This window comes from Schistocerca cancellata, chromosome 8 (genome assembly GCF_023864275.1).
Source record: "Schistocerca cancellata isolate TAMUIC-IGC-003103 chromosome 8, iqSchCanc2.1, whole genome shotgun sequence".
Taxonomy (NCBI): Eukaryota; Metazoa; Arthropoda; class Insecta; order Orthoptera; family Acrididae; genus Schistocerca; species Schistocerca cancellata.
The window spans coordinates 415,575,759-415,591,619 of NC_064633.1; the positions used below are offsets into that span (position 1 = coordinate 415,575,759).

Genomic DNA, 15,861 nt, shown 5'->3' on the forward strand with positions numbered 1-15,861 from the left:
ATACAGTCATTTGTAGTGATTTGAGGCCCTATTCACTTCTAAAATTCAGAAGCAAGATATTAATCTAGCACTGAAAATTTTTGGTGCAAGAACAGTAGCTGCTTAAAAGATCTCAGCTTCTAGGGACACAGACTTTTCAGAATCACAACATACAACATCATTCATACAAATCATTTGTGACTGATGGCACATAGTGAATGTTAGAGGTGCATATGAAGGTGAAAGATTCAACAATCAGTACGGGTGACCTATTTGGATAAATAGTTTCTCAAAATTAGAGCTTTTAAAGAAAATGTAATCGGGATTGTAAAACGTGAGGCAGAGTGTTCCTAGCTCCCAATCTTCAAGCCCTCAGACTTTTCAGTCACTAATCAACACTCTTGATACTTTCTTAGTCTTGATACCAAATGTATTTGAACATTACAAAACAGATTACAAACTGATGAGCGAGTTTCAGAACGACGATCTGGAAGGTAGATTTAGCTGTTAGCGTCAACCCAGTGGGGCAAATTACTATGTAAGTTATGCCCAAATGATTAAGAAAAAAATAGTATTCGTTGATATGATGCAGCTTAATTGTTTGCATAAAAATATACCCCTGAGGACTCTGCTTCCTTGTTCTGGTATGTATGTCGACACATATTCTGTGATTGTAAGGGAGAATTTTGAAATATGAAAGGTACCAGAAAGTTTTCTGTCTTTACTGATTACCCAACCCAAATGACTTCATTGCAGAATGTGATCATGGAAGGTTGACAGTTCCCACTGAGAATACTGTTATGGTGACTACTCTTGCTTGGTACATGTTGAAACAGGTATTGGATGTGTGTTCAGGTACTTTCATTGGTGATTTACATCAACTTTCTGTTTTGCACTAAATGTATAGTCTTAAGTTGGAGATCTGTGATCCTGATGAGGCTCATTTACATGATACTTGTAAATGTCAGAGAACTTTGAGGGACTTATTTCTAAACATCAATTTCTGATTGTGCAAGATGGTGATAAATTATGTAAGAATGTCAATGACACTATAGCAAGCAAACAAAGTGGCAGGCAGTTAAAAAAAACTGATGAAAACATAAAAATATTTTGTAAATAAATATGTAAATGCTATATTTACTCAATATTTTAATGCAGTTTTCCATAAATAAATATGTAAATGTCATATTTTTCAGTAATTCCATCCCACTTCTCCTAGATAACAATTCTGAACTATGACGTTTGAAGAAGCTTGGAAAGAAAAGAGAATGTCAATGTGTGTGTGTGTGTGTGTGTGTGTGTGTGTGTGTGTGTGTGATGGAATTCAGAGGCTAGGCGGGAATGAAATGTACTATTTGGCCTAAAAGTTTTTGTAAGGAATTGTAAAGCAATTGTTTATGAAAATGTGTGTGTGGTTTTGAAATTCAGAGACTGAACAGAATTTGAAGTACAGTATTGGGCATAAACATTTTTGTGGGGAAGAATGAAGCTGCCAATTATCCAAATGTGTGTGTGTGTGTGTGTGTGTGTGCGCTCTAAGTTCTTTTTTTCTTTTAAATAAAAACTGAAACAGTACCATCATTTGTGTCACTAAGGAAAAAGATTTCAGTTACTTCATAGTTTACACAGTTAATGAAACTGCTTTACTTTTTGCTTCAAGAGTAAATAATAATTCACAAACAACTATGTCATTATACTTAATTTAGTGCAGCATGAAAGGCAAGTACACTCCTGGAAATGGAAAAAAGAACACATTGACACCGGTGTGTCAGACCCACCATACTTGCTCCGGACACTGGGAGAGGGCTGTACAAGCAATGATCACACGCACGGCACAGCGGACACACCAGGAACCGCGGTGTTGGCCGTCGAATGGCGCTAGCTGCGCAGCATTTGTGCACCGCCGCCGTCAGTGTCAGCCAGTTTGCCGTGGCATACGGAGCTCCATCGCAGTCTTTAACACTGGTAGCATGCCGCGACAGCGTGGACGTGAACCGTATGTGCAGTTGACGGACTTTGAGCGAGGGCGTATAGTGGGCATGCGGGAGGCCGGGTGGACGTACTGCCGAATTGCTCAACACGTGGGGCGTGAGGTCTCCACAATACATCGATGTTGTCACCAGTGGTCGGCGGAAGGTGCACGTGCCCGTCGACCTGGGACCGAACCACAGCGACGCACGGATGCACGCCAAGACCGTAGGATCCTACGCAGTGCCGTAGGGGACCGCACCGCCACTTCCCAGCAAATTAGGGACACTGTTGCTCCTGGGGTATCGGCGAGGACCATTCGCAACCGTCTCCATGAAGCTGGGCTACGGTCTCGCACACCATTAGGTCGTCTTCCGCTCACGCCCCAACATCGTGCAGCCCGCCTCCAGTGGTGTCGCGACAGGCGTGAATAGAGGGACGAATGGAGACGTGTCGTCTTCAGCGATGAGAGTCGCTTCTGCCTTGGTGCCAATGATGGTCGTATGCGTGTTTGGCGCCGTGCAGGTGAGCGCCACAATCAGGACTGCATACGACCGAGGCACGCAGGGCCAACACCCGGCATCATGGTGTGGGGAGCGATCCCCTACACTGGCCGTACACCACTGGTGATCGTCGAGGGGACACTGAATAGTGCACGGTACATCCAAACCGTCATCGAACCCATCGTTCTACCATTCCTAGACCGGCAAGGGAACTTGCTGTTCCAACAGGACAATGCACGTCCGCATGTATCCCGTGCCACCCAACGTGCTCTAGAAGGTGTAAGTCAACTACCCTGGCCAGCAAGATCTCCGGATCTGTCCCCCATTGAGCATGTTTGGGACTGGATGAAGCGTCGTCTCACGCGGTCTGCACGTCCAGCACGAACGCTGGTCCAACTGAGGCGCCAGGTGGAAATGGCATGGCAAGCCGTTCCACAGGACTACATCCAGCATCTCTACGATCGTCTCCATGGGAGAATAGCAGCCTGCATTGCTGCGAAAGGTGGATATACACTGTACTAGTGCCGACATTGTGCATGCTCTGTTGCCTGTGCCTATGTGCCTGTGGTTCTGTCAGTGTGATCATGTGATGTATCTGACCCCAGGAATGTGTCAATAAAGTTTCCCCTTCCTGGGACAATGAATTCACGGTGTTCTTATTTCAATTTCCAGGAGTGTATTTGAGATTGTGCATAGTTCAGTCCACAAACTGCCATCAGCCTTTGTCTAGCCACTGCTCAGCTCACAGTCTACAGAGCTACTTTGCTAACAGCACCAGTATTTCTAGTCAGCCATGGGACTAGTTGGTTTGGGATATCTGATTGTTTTTACTCTGAAGTTTTTCTAGTGCACCCGAGATTACCCCTAAGCAAAAATGATGTGATGATCACAGTGCCACAGTGCTTGTTCCCATCTTATCTTGCTAATACCAAGAGGAAACATACCGATGTAGGTGTTATTATCCATCTGTTTAGGGACCTCAAAATCAAACATTGATCATGCTATGTTTTGTTTTGCAACTCTCCCAGACATCAATAAGAGTTTTGGCCCAGGTGTAACCAATAGTATCTAGCAGGTTCCTCATTTAAGCAGTGTTAAACTCCACCAGCAAGACATTCTGATAAAACTTGATGATGATTGGCACTGATTAGTACCAAACATCCAGGTATGTAACATGTCTGCTGGATTCAAGCTTCAACAGATCTGAAACACGAAGGAGAGAGAGAGAGAGAGAGAGAGAGAGAGAGAGAGAGAGAGAGAGAGAGAAGAGGAGGAGGAGGAGGAGGAGGAGGAGTAGGAGGAGTGTTGTGACTCGCCGATCATTCAAAGCGCCGCCGCACAATTACGCGCGTCCTCTACATGCGGCGCTGTCTGCCAGCCATGCAGCAGCTGCGCCACCTAAGCGGCCAGCCGAGCAGCGGCCGCTAGACTGGGACTCAGTGCTCATTCGAATGCTAATGTGTACACATGTCTTGCTTGTTAACTTACTCTGTGACTTATATGTGTTGTGTCGTTCTGAAATGTGTGTGTTAAACTTGATATTATAACAATTGGCGACGAGGTAGTGGATTTTTCCTTTTCACCGTTGACCCACAGGTTTTCATGGCTACTCTCGAGCAACTATTGCAAAATCTCCTTGAACAGCAAACGCTTCTAACAGCGGCAATTCGCGATTTCATCACAGCGTCAAATGCGGGGCATTTCTCGTCGTTGGCTATACCTCCTTTTCCTCCTAACGACGAGACGGCAGAAGACTGGTCTGATTATGAAAAACGTCTTCGACAGCACTTCTTGCAATTCATGTCACGGACGAACAACCATGTAAGTCTCTGTTCCTTTCCTGGATTTCACCTCAAATGTATCGATTGTTGTCGCAACTGGCTCCTTTGAAGGATCCTGCGTCTTTGTCCTTTGCTGAAATGTGCTCACTTCTGTCTGTCTATTTCCAAAAGCAAACGCATGTGGTAGCCTCTCGTGTTGCCTTTTATTGTTGTCAAAAACAACCGAATCAATCCTATCGCGCTTGGGCTGCTGAACTTCACGGCCTCAGTCGAAAGTGTCAATTTGTTACTGACGTTCACAAAGAATCCTATGCCGATTCCATGGTACGGGATGCTATTATCCGGTCGGCGCCCGACAAAGAAGTTCGGCAACGTGCCCTTCACTTGGCAAATCCGATTCTAGATGAAGTTCTCTCCACTGCGCAGTCTTTTGAAATTTCTCGTGCCACTGGGGCGCAAATAGAGGCATGGGGTGATGTCGGGGAAATACAACCTCTGTGGGCTGTTGACGACGCGTGCGGTGCGTCCCTGTCGGCCGACGTGGCCGCAGTGCGCTCCCACGCGCAGCCTCGGCCTAACTGTAAACAACCCACTAAAAAACTGCAGCAAAACCTCTGGCAACTTCCTTCATGTCCGCGGTGTTTTACGAAACATTCACGTGAGGATTGTCCCCAACGTTGGGCTGTGTGTCACAATTGCAAAAAGAAAGGTCATGTGTCTTCCGTTTGCAAATCCGACCGCATACATGATGTTCATGAACATGATGCTGATTCTGATTCTGTGTTTTCTGTCAATTGCACATCTTCCCTTTCAGGGAAGTTATTCCTCACTGTCGAAATCCTTGGTCGAGATGTTCGCATGCAGGTGGATACCGGTTCTGCTGCCACTATAATTAATTCTCAGACGTATCTTCAATTGGGTTCTCCACTCCTTTCACCTGTCACTCGGCAATTACGGATGTACAATAAACAGAAGATTTCTCTCTTGGGACAATTTCATGATGAGGTATCTTACAAATCCGTCGTTCGCACTGTTCCCATATTTGTGGTCGACCAGAGCAACGCAGAAAATCTTTTTAGTTTTGATGCCTTTCGCGTTTTTGGGTTCTCCATAGATGACTCTGTCAAAATTGTCTCTGATGCTATTCCTTATGCTCATCTGGATTCCTTGTCGACAACGTTTTCGTCCCTTTTTTCTCCTGGGTTAGGCCGCGCAAACAACTTTGAACCTCATATCACGCTCAAACCCACTGCTCGGCCTAAGTTTTTTCGGGCTCGGCCCATTCCTGTGGCCCTTCGTGATCGGGTAAAATGGGAGTTGGATCATCTCACTACTTCAGGGGTCTTGCTTCCTGTCACTTCCAGTGAGTGGTCCTCTCCTGTCGTTGTCGTTGCTAAGCCAAATGGTGATATTAATCTCTGTGGCGATTTCAAAGCCACTGTAAATGCTCAATGCCTCATCGACACTTACCCTATGCCCCGTTCTGAAGAACTGTTCACTAAACTTGCTGGAGGCCAGTATTTTTCTAAAATTGACCTGTCAGAAGCTTATCATCAACTTCCTCTCGACGCTGCTTCCTGGCAGTTTCTGGTCCTTAACACGCCTTTTGGCCTCTATCAATACCAACACTTGCCATTCGGAGTTGCTAGCGTCCCTGCTCTCTTTCAGCGATTCTTGGAACAATTATTGCTCCCTGTCCCTGGGTGTATCAATTACATGGACGACATTGTTGTCACTGGCTCCACCACTGAAGAACATCTTCAAAATCTCCGCACACTTTTTCATGTCTTACAGACTGCCGGTCTTAAGTGTAATCTTCAGAAATCACAATTTTTTGAGGCATCTATCACGTACTTGGGGTTTCAACTCTCTCGGGATGGTATCTGTCTGCTTCAGCAAACTGTCGCTGCGATCGATGCCCTTCCTCGCCCTACATCTGTTAAGGAATTACAGGCCTTCTTGGGGAAAATTGCATACAATCACAAGTTTTTACCGTCTGCGGCTTCGGCGGCTCAGCCGTTGCATCGCCTGTTGCATAAAAACTTGCCTTTCCACTGGTCCACGTCATGCGATGCGGCTTTCCAGAAATTGAAGACTATGCTGAAACAGGCCCCGAGCCTGGCTACTTATCGACCTGGCCAACATCTTGTTTTTGCCACAGACGCCTCTCACAATACGGGGTCGGTGCAGTCCTTGCACACCGTTTTTCTGACGGTTTGGAACAACCCATTGCTTATGCTCAATGGCTCTGAGCACTATGGGACTCAACATTGCTTATGCCTGTTCGGAACAACCCATTGCTTATGACTCTAAAACGCTCACGAATGCTCAACAAAATTATTCTCAAATTGAAAAAGAAGCTTTGGCCATTATTTATGCTCTCCATAAGTTTGGTGTTTTTCTCTATGGCTCAAAATTTCATCTCGTCACGGATCACAAACCACTTGTTTCCTTGTTTCATCCATCAACGTCACTTCCCGACAGGGCTGCACACCGCTTCCAGCGTTGGGCTCTTTGTTTGTCTCGTTTCAATTATGAGATTCATTTCCGGCCAACGGCTCAACATGCAAATGGTGATGCTCTGTCTCGCCCTCCCATGGGTCCTGATCAGGCATTCGATAGGGACGAACTTTTGTGTTTCCACCTGGATGTTGCCGAGCAGCGGGTTGTGGATGGGTTCCCCATCACTGGGGACAGGCTGGCGGCTGCTACGGGTTCTGACCCTACCCTCTCCCGGGTTTTACGCTGTATTCAGAAGGGTTAGCCAGATCGCCCGTCCGCTAAGACTTCTGATCCGTTGCGGAACTACTACGCTTTACGCTACCGCCTCACGGCTAGGGATGGTGTTATCCTCCTTTCCACTGACAATGCTGCACCGCGTGTTGTGGTACCTGCGTCTTTGCGTGCTTCAGTCTTGCGCCTCCTTCACCAAGGGCACTGGGATGTGTCTCGCACAAAATCTCTGGTGCGCCATCATGTGTACTGGCCTGGCATCGACTCTGAAATAGCACACATGGTCACTCCCTGCGGCCCTTGTGCGTCACAGGCCGCTGCCCCGAAGTCATCTTTGTCACCGTGGCCTTCGCCTGAGAAGCCCTGGGAGCGCATTCATGCCGATTTTGCGGGACCCTTTTTAGGTACTTATTGGCTCCTCGTAATTGACACCTACTCTAACTTTCCTTTCATTGTCCGTTGCACGTCGCCTACCACCGCGGCAACCACCAGTGCTCTCGCCCGCATTTTGCCTTTGGAAGGCCTCCCCTCAACTCTTGTTACTGATAATGGTCTGCAATTTGCCTCTTCCGAATTTGCGGATTTTTGTGCTCGTCATGGCGTTATGCATGTCACGGCCCCGCCGTTCCATCCACAATCCAACGGTGAGGCTGAACGACTGGTCCGCACATTTAAGGCTCAGATGCGGAAACTTCTGACTGCTTCTGCTGCTGATGATGTGCTTCTCCAGTTTCTGGCATCTTACCGTTTCACCCCCATGGGCGACCACAGCCTGGCTGAGCTCTTAGATGGCTGACAGCCCCGCACGCTACTTCATCTTCTGCGGCCTTCCACCTCATGGCCGCGGGTGCCTTCACTTGGCCGGTTCACCGCCGACGACCTCGTCTGGGTATGGGGATATGGCAGGCGGCCAAAATGGAGCTCGGGCCGCATCTTACGACACCGTGGCAGACACCTGTATGAAATCCAGATGGACACGGGTGTTGCAGTGCGTCATTCGGACCAGCTTCGGCCTCGTGTGCTGGCAACGCCTGTTCCGAATGCCGCTACACCACCTTCGGCTCTACCTGACGCTCGGGATCTTGGCGTCTCTCAATACTCACAACGCAGCCCTCTCACCGTCATCACGATGCCAGCACAAGAACGGACGCCACCAGGAGACGTGCCCATGCAGGAACCGGATGACCATCCTCTGTCAGAGCAAATCTACTCGCCTCCTCCTCCAACGGACGCCGACACATCGCCCATGTGTCCTGTCATATCAACTGGACTTGCCGCAACGGGCAGATTGGTGCATGGGGCCCCAGCAGATTCGACCCCTACGTCTCCTGTCATCTCAACCCGTTATCATCGGGGACACTTCCGTCCATACGGGAAGCCTCCTCCTCGAGACTTTACGGCGAGTCAAACAATGCCTATGGACGTTAGCCTTCTCCAGGACACCTCCATCAAGATTAGTGCACCAATTTCAAAGGGGGGAAAGTGTTGTGACTCGCCGATCATTCAAAGTGCCGCCGCGCAATTACGCGCGTCCTCTACATGCGGCGCTGTCAGCCAGCTATGCAGCAGCTGCGCCACCTAAGCGGCCAGCCGAGCAGCGGCCGCTAGACTGCGACTCAGTGCTCATTTGAATGCTAACGTGTACACATGTCTTGCTTGTCAACTTACTCTGTGACTTATATGTGTTGTGTTGTTCTGAAATATATGTGTTAAACTTGACGTTATAACAAGGTGGTGTTTGGATTGTCAATTGTCACCTTAGTTGACATGAGACAGTCATTTGTCTAGCTCCTGGCAGTAGCATAACAATATGAAATACAAATAGCAGCAGAATAGGCTATCACAAATGACAGAGAAATCAAAGTCCAAGAATAACCTGTTACGTACAGAGTGGTGCAACTGATGTTCGTCATCAATCATTATTGTATCTATTATCTGCAACCACAGCTTTTGTTGAAAATACACCCATGAGAAGAGCAGTGCTGCCAAAGAAACAAGTAGTCACTCCTTCTCACTCAGCTAATTAGCTTCATGTTCCAGGATCATTTTGCATGATCAATTCTGGTCTTTCACATGCACATCGCAAATTAATTAGTAAATGTTGCTACATGCTAAATATCTAAAGTTTTATTTATTTATTTTAAACATACAGATAAGAGTTAGTAATTCTTACTGACCGCCTTTCTCACATTACAATAATAGGAATTCTTCTAAGGAGTAGAAGTTGTCAAGGAGAAACTATACTGTCCTGAATAAGCAGTGTTAAAAAGATTATTCATAGTGGCATTAACAACCAACCAGCCATGTACTGACTGTTACTGCAAGCACAGCCACAGTAATTTTCCATATTTTATCACAACTTGCCATCATTACCATGGAAGAGGACATGTAATCAAGAGTACACGTAAAAAACCTGACATATTATGTAGTGAGTTCTAAGGGAGAGAAATTCAGGTAGATTACCACAGCTAAGGACTTTAGGAAATGGTAAATGTCTAATGAGAAAGGACGATATATTGATTTAATAGGGTAAAGGGTGAGTACAAAGAAGGTAAATCATTAGCTATCTTTTGCAGCTAGAGGTGTGATCACATTGTCTGATATAGTGAGAGAGATCATTTGAAATTTGGGTTCCTGTTGCCAAACAGGTTTTACGGACACTGGTTGTACCATGGAGCGAGAAATGAAGGAGTTTTCTAAGGTGATAACAAATTTTTCTAATAAGAATGGTAAGTTGGAGGAGAAATAGGAGGGACTGCATATGTTGATCTGTTGGTAAAGCAGACAGTGTGTATGGAAATCTCTGTGTCTGTCTTCTAATAGCCAGTAAGCTGTGCTTAACAGTGTGGTACTTGCATCTAACTAGGAGTACTCTACATTGACCAAGACGCTACTGACATTGTTCATAAACAATACGTCAAGAACTTTCAGACTGATACTGCGAGCTCAGAGCCTTCAGTCACTGAAGAGAAATATACAGTCATCAGCTCCCCATCTCGGGTCTTTTAAGTGACTACATTAAAGTGCCTGTCACACAAAACCTCAATGTTAGTAGGAGCCTGACTCTTCTAGTGGCAGAATCAAATTTACAAGTTTCAACTTTAAAATCTGACATTCAATGAGTCTGATACCACACAACATCACATTTTCTAACACGAAGTCACAATATACAGAATATATTACCCATGTTTGACCGTGGTCCACAACGAACAATAATATTTTTCGGCTCACACAATGGTAAAAGCATTGACGCTCCTCCATTTTTGCTGTTTCACACGTCGCTATTTCAAGCGAAGATCAATGCATATTCACAGGTAAGCACTTGTACAATACTGTAGCCACAAGAACAATTGACAGCCCTATCCTTTATCAGTGTTTTACCGTAATAAATGTAACTAAGGTGTATTTGCCTGTAACATAAAAAAGTTCATGACGCCAAATACAAAATTTGAATTGTGTTCTTATAGTTGCCCTCCATTTCCTCACAAGTTCTCCTACGATATTCCAATAAAATCTAAAATAATTAATCATAGTTCATGGAATCATAAATAACTTAAGGATGCTATCTAATACATCCAGCAGAATAAACTACACTGTCCAGTCACAATGTGACCACCTGACAAAAGCCTGAATAGCCATCACTTGCAGCACAGACTGCTGCAACACATGGAGGAAGGTTCTGGAAGATACTGATGGGGATGTGGAGCCGTGCCATCTCGAATGATCCATGGCACAAACAGAATGATCGATGTAGTCCCACAGATTTTTGATTTGGTTTAAATCCAAGGGGGTTTGGTGGCCATGGAGTATGACAAACTCATGCTGGTGCTCTTCAATTCATGCTTGTGCACTGTGAGCTGTGTTACATGTTGCATTGTCCCACTGGTATATGTCATCACCATCACCATCACCATCATCATCATCATCATCATCATCATCATCATCATTTAAGACTGATTATGCCTTTCAGCGTTCAGTCTGGAGCATAGCCCCCCTTATAAAGTTCCTCCATGATTCCCTATTCAGTGCTAACATTGGTGCCTCTTCTGATGTTAAACCTATTACTTCAAAATCATTCTTAACCGAATCCAGGTACCATCTCCTCGGTCTGCCCCGACTCCTCCTACCCTCTACTGCTGAATCCATGAGTCTCTTGGGTAGCCTTGCTTCTCCCATGCGTGTAACATGACCCCACCATCTAAGCCTGTTCGCCCTCACTGCTACATCTATAGAGTTCATTCCCAGTTTTTCTTTGATTTCCTCATTGTGGACACCCTCCTGCCATTGTTCCCATCTACTAGCACCTGCAATCATCCTAGCTACTTTCATATCCGTAACCTCAACCTTGTTGATAAGGTAACCTGAATCCACCCAGCTTTCGCTCCCATACAACAAAGTTGGTCGAAAGATTGAACGGTGCACAGATAACTTAGTCTTGGTACTGACTTCTTTCTTGCAGAAGAGAGTAGATCATAGCTGAGCGCTCACTGCATTAGCTTTGCTACACCTCGCTTCCAGTTCTTTCACTATGTTGCCATCCTGTGAGAATATGCATCCTAAGTACTTGAAACCATCCACCGGTTCTAACTTTGTTCCTCCTATTTGGCACTCAATCCGTTTATATTTCTTTCCCACTGACATTACTTTCGATTTGGAGATGCTAGTCTTCATACCATAGTCCTTGCATTTCTGATCTAGCTCTGAAATATTACTTTGCAAACTTTCAATCGAATCTGCCATCACAACTAAGTCATCCGCATATGCAAGACTGCTTATTTTGTGTTCACATATCTTAATCTCACCCAGCCAGTCTATTGTTTTCAACATATGATCCATAAATAATATGAACAACAGTGGAGACAGGTTGCAGCCTTGTCTTACCCCTGAAACTACTCTGAACCATGATCTCAATTTACCGTCAACTCTAACTGCTGCCTGACTATCCATGTAAAGACCTTTAATTGCTTGTAAAAGTTTGCCTCCTATTCCATAATCTTGTAGAACAGACAATAACTTCCTCCTAGGAACCCGGTCATATGCCTTTTCTAGATCTATAAAGCATAGATACAATTCCCTGTTCCACTCATAACACTTCTCCATTATTTGCCGTAAGCTAAAGATCTGGTCCTGACAACCTCTAACAGGCCTAAACCCACACTGATTTTCATCCAATTGGTCCTCAACTAATACTCGCACTTTCCTTTCAACAATACCTGAGAAGATTTTACCCACAACGCTGATTAAAGAGATACCTCTGTAGTTGTTAAATCTTTTCTGTTTCCATGTTTAAAGATTGGTGTGATTACTGCTTTTGTCCAGTCTGATGGAACCTGTCCCGACTCCCAGGCCATTTCAATTATCCTGTGTAGCCATTTAAGACCTGACATTCCACTGTATTTGATGAATTCCGACTTAACTTCATCCACCCCAGCACCTTTATTGCACTGCAATCTATTGACCATTTTTTCCACTTCCTCAAATGTGATCCTATTTTCATCATCATTCCTATCCCATTCTACCTCGAAATCTGAAACATTATTGATCGCATTTTCACCTACACTGAGCAACTCTTCAAAATGTCATTATGTCATCAATATGTCATCATGCTGAGAGAAAACATACTGCATGTAGGAGTGGGCATGGTCCTAAAGGATAAATGTATATTTGTGTTGGGCCACAGCACCTTCCAGAATCATGGGATCACTCAGGGAGTGCCATAAAAACATTCCCCAGACCATAATGCTCCTCCTCTGGCCTAGACCCTTCTGAAGAATGTTGCAGGGTGTTTGCTTTCAGACATTTCACGCAGTAAATGCCAGTGACCATCTGTCTGACAGAGCATAAAACGTAGTCCGTCTGGTCACCTGTCGCCACACAGTGGATGTCCAGCTGCGGTACTGGCGTGCACATTCCAGTCTTCGTTGCCGATGAACAGCAGTCAGAAAACGTGCATGAACCAGGTGGTTAGCCCATTGGTTCACCTACACAGACAGCTGCTCAACAGTTTCACATCTATTTGTCCATGAACACGTCCGCAGTCATAATGCACCCCTATCACACGGGGCCTGTGATGCACCACAGCCGCCTCCGCACTTTTTATCGATAAAACCATTTTCTCATGCATGGTATAGTTTAACTATGGCGGCATGCCAACAGTTTACAAACTTAGCTGTTCTGGAAATCCTTCCACATCCTTAGCTTGAAATCCAATGATCTTGCCCTTTTAGACATCAGATAAATTCTCAGTTCTGCATTCGACAACAACTGCAATGTTTTCCCTGTCCCCTGACATGCTTTATACATCCTCATTGCTAGTGCTGTCAGCTGCTGTCTGTCAGTGGTTACTGCATGATGATGTCGAACATAGGTGATGGTCATATAAATGTGACTGGACCATGTACAAAACAAATTAAAAAAAAAGTTTTTTCAACGGAGTGTAAGATGGTTGGGTCACATTACGAGCAAAAGCAAAGTGAAAACCACATTGAGGTCTCAGTGGAGCTTCCTGCTCCCGTAAACCTTGAAAAGTTACAGTAGTTCATAAGAACAGTCAATTGTTACAGAAAGTTTGTATCTAATATTGTCAAATATACCATTTTTAAATGAACTAATGAAAGAAAACTTTTGAATTGTAGCATAAAACAAAACTTTCCTGTCTGCAAGAGTGGTCACACTCCTGCCCGGTAAACATAAGGTATCATCATCATCATCATCATCATCATCATTTAAGACTGATTATGCCCTTCAGTGTTCAGTCTGGAGCATAGCCCCCCCTTATATAATTCCTCCATGATCCCCTATTCAGTGCTAACACTGGTGCCTCTTCTGATGTTAAACCTATTACTTCAAAATCATTCTTAACCGAATCCAGGTACCTTCACCTTGGTCTGCCCCGACTCCTCCTACCCTCTACTGCTGAACCCATGAGTCTCTTGGGTAACCTTGCTTCTCCCATGCGTGTAACATGACCCCACCATCTAAGCCTGTTCGCCCTGACTGCTACATCTATAGAGTTCATTCCCAGTTTTTCTTTGATTTCCTCATTGTGGACACCCTCCTGCCATTGTTCCCATCTACTAGTACCTGCAATCATCCTAGCTACTTTCATATCCGTAACCTCAACCTTGTTGATAAGGTAACCTGAATCCACCCAGCTTTCGCTCCCATACAACAAAGTTGGTCGAAAGATTGAACGGTGCACAGATAACTTAGTCTTGGTACTGACTTCCTTCTTGCAGAAGAGAGTAGATCGTAGCTGAGCGCTCACTGCATTAGCTTTGCTACACCTTGCTTCCAGTTCTTTCACTATGTTGCCATCCTGTGAGAATATGCATCCTAAGTACTTGAAACCGTCCACCTGTTCTAACTTTGTTCCTCCTATTTGGCACTCAATCCGTTTATATTTCTTTCCCACTGACATTACTTTCGTTTTGGAGATGCTAATCTTCATACCATAGTCCTTACATATCTGATCTAGCTCTGAAATATTACTTTGCAAACTTTCAATCGAATCTGCCATCACAACATCAAAGGTATTAGCCACCAACATTTCACAGCAAGGCACAGATGCCGTGTTGTTGCATAAAAATGTAGATAGATTGGAACAGTCCATAGGTTTTGCTTCTAAAGCACTGTCTGTAACACTATCAAATGACTCACAATCAGAGAAAGAGGCACTAACTATTAGGTACAAAATTTCATATACCTCTCAATGCAGCAAAATTATCCATCTGGTAACAAACCACAAACTGCTGATAACACTTTCTAACACACACAGAAGGACCCCAGGAAACTGGCCCGGTGGTTCTACAGGTGGCCATTATTAATTAGTAATTAAAATTGTTCAATCAATTGTAGACCCACCACAAAGCACACTAGAACCAAAGTCTTATCCCAACTGCCAAAGTGCCCAGACAATGAGTCTGATATATGTGAGGCACTACGTACCCAGCCAGACAATATGGTACAATACTACAACAAATGTATTGTGGTTCTGGGCTGGAGGAGGGGATTTAATGAACAAACTGCATTAGGTTTACAGAGTTTTATTACTACTACAGTTCTCACCCCAGTAAAGTCCGCATCAGGATCACTGCTCATGTGCTTCACAAACTGTGCCAATAGATTTGATACAGTAACATCAGTTACTCCTGCAAGTACTTTTCCATGTAATAGTTCCAGTGAAGCATTAGCTGAAATGAAACAAGAATGTCTATTAGAACCCAGAAAATTATTACTACAGGCACAAAATCATTCTTTAAAAGATCTGCCAACAAATACAAATTACCTACTCTACATGCTGCAGTATGTCTTTAAAAACACAGAAAGAAAACATTGTTGCAATTTTTTGTGACAGTTTTAATACAAATTACAAGTTTTGCTCTGTGGATCTTTATTACTTAGGAGAAGAATTGTACAACACTCGCCTCCATGAATGAATCTATACTGCTGTAATTCATATCATGCATATGAACACACATATTTTATCAGATATGTATTATTAAAAAAATTAAGATTAATACTATTGAAAAACACATTACTTCCTTAACACAGATGGATATATATGGATAAACCTGACTTTTCATTTCACAGAATGGGCATACGATTAGCGAAACTGAACAGTTCAAATTTCTAGGTGTTCATATAGATAGTAAACTGCCGTGGAAAGCCCACGTTCAGGATCTTGTTCAAAGACTTGATGCGGCCATTTTTACTATTCGAATGGCATCTGAAGTGATTGATCGTTCAACACAAAAATTAGTCTACTTTGCTTATTTTCATTCGCTTACGTAATATGGTATTATATTTTGGGGTAACTCTTCACAATCTAAAAGGATATTTTTGGCTCATAAACGGGCGGTTCAGGCAGTAAGTGGTGTAAGTTCTCAAACCTCTTG

General features: G+C 44.4%; 1 protein-coding gene across 2 annotated transcripts in view; it reads right to left on the reverse strand.

Moving 5' to 3' along the window:
• Positions 1 to 15,861, reverse strand: part of LOC126095256 (uncharacterized) — a 131,627-nt gene that overhangs the window by 92,183 nt on the left and 23,583 nt on the right. For both annotated transcript variants that reach the window (XM_049910009.1, XM_049910010.1), the window contains exon 3: positions 15,032 to 15,156. In XM_049910009.1, coding sequence (XP_049765966.1) covers positions 15,032 to 15,156 — 125 coding nt within the window. The remainder of the gene's footprint in view (positions 1 to 15,031; positions 15,157 to 15,861) is intronic.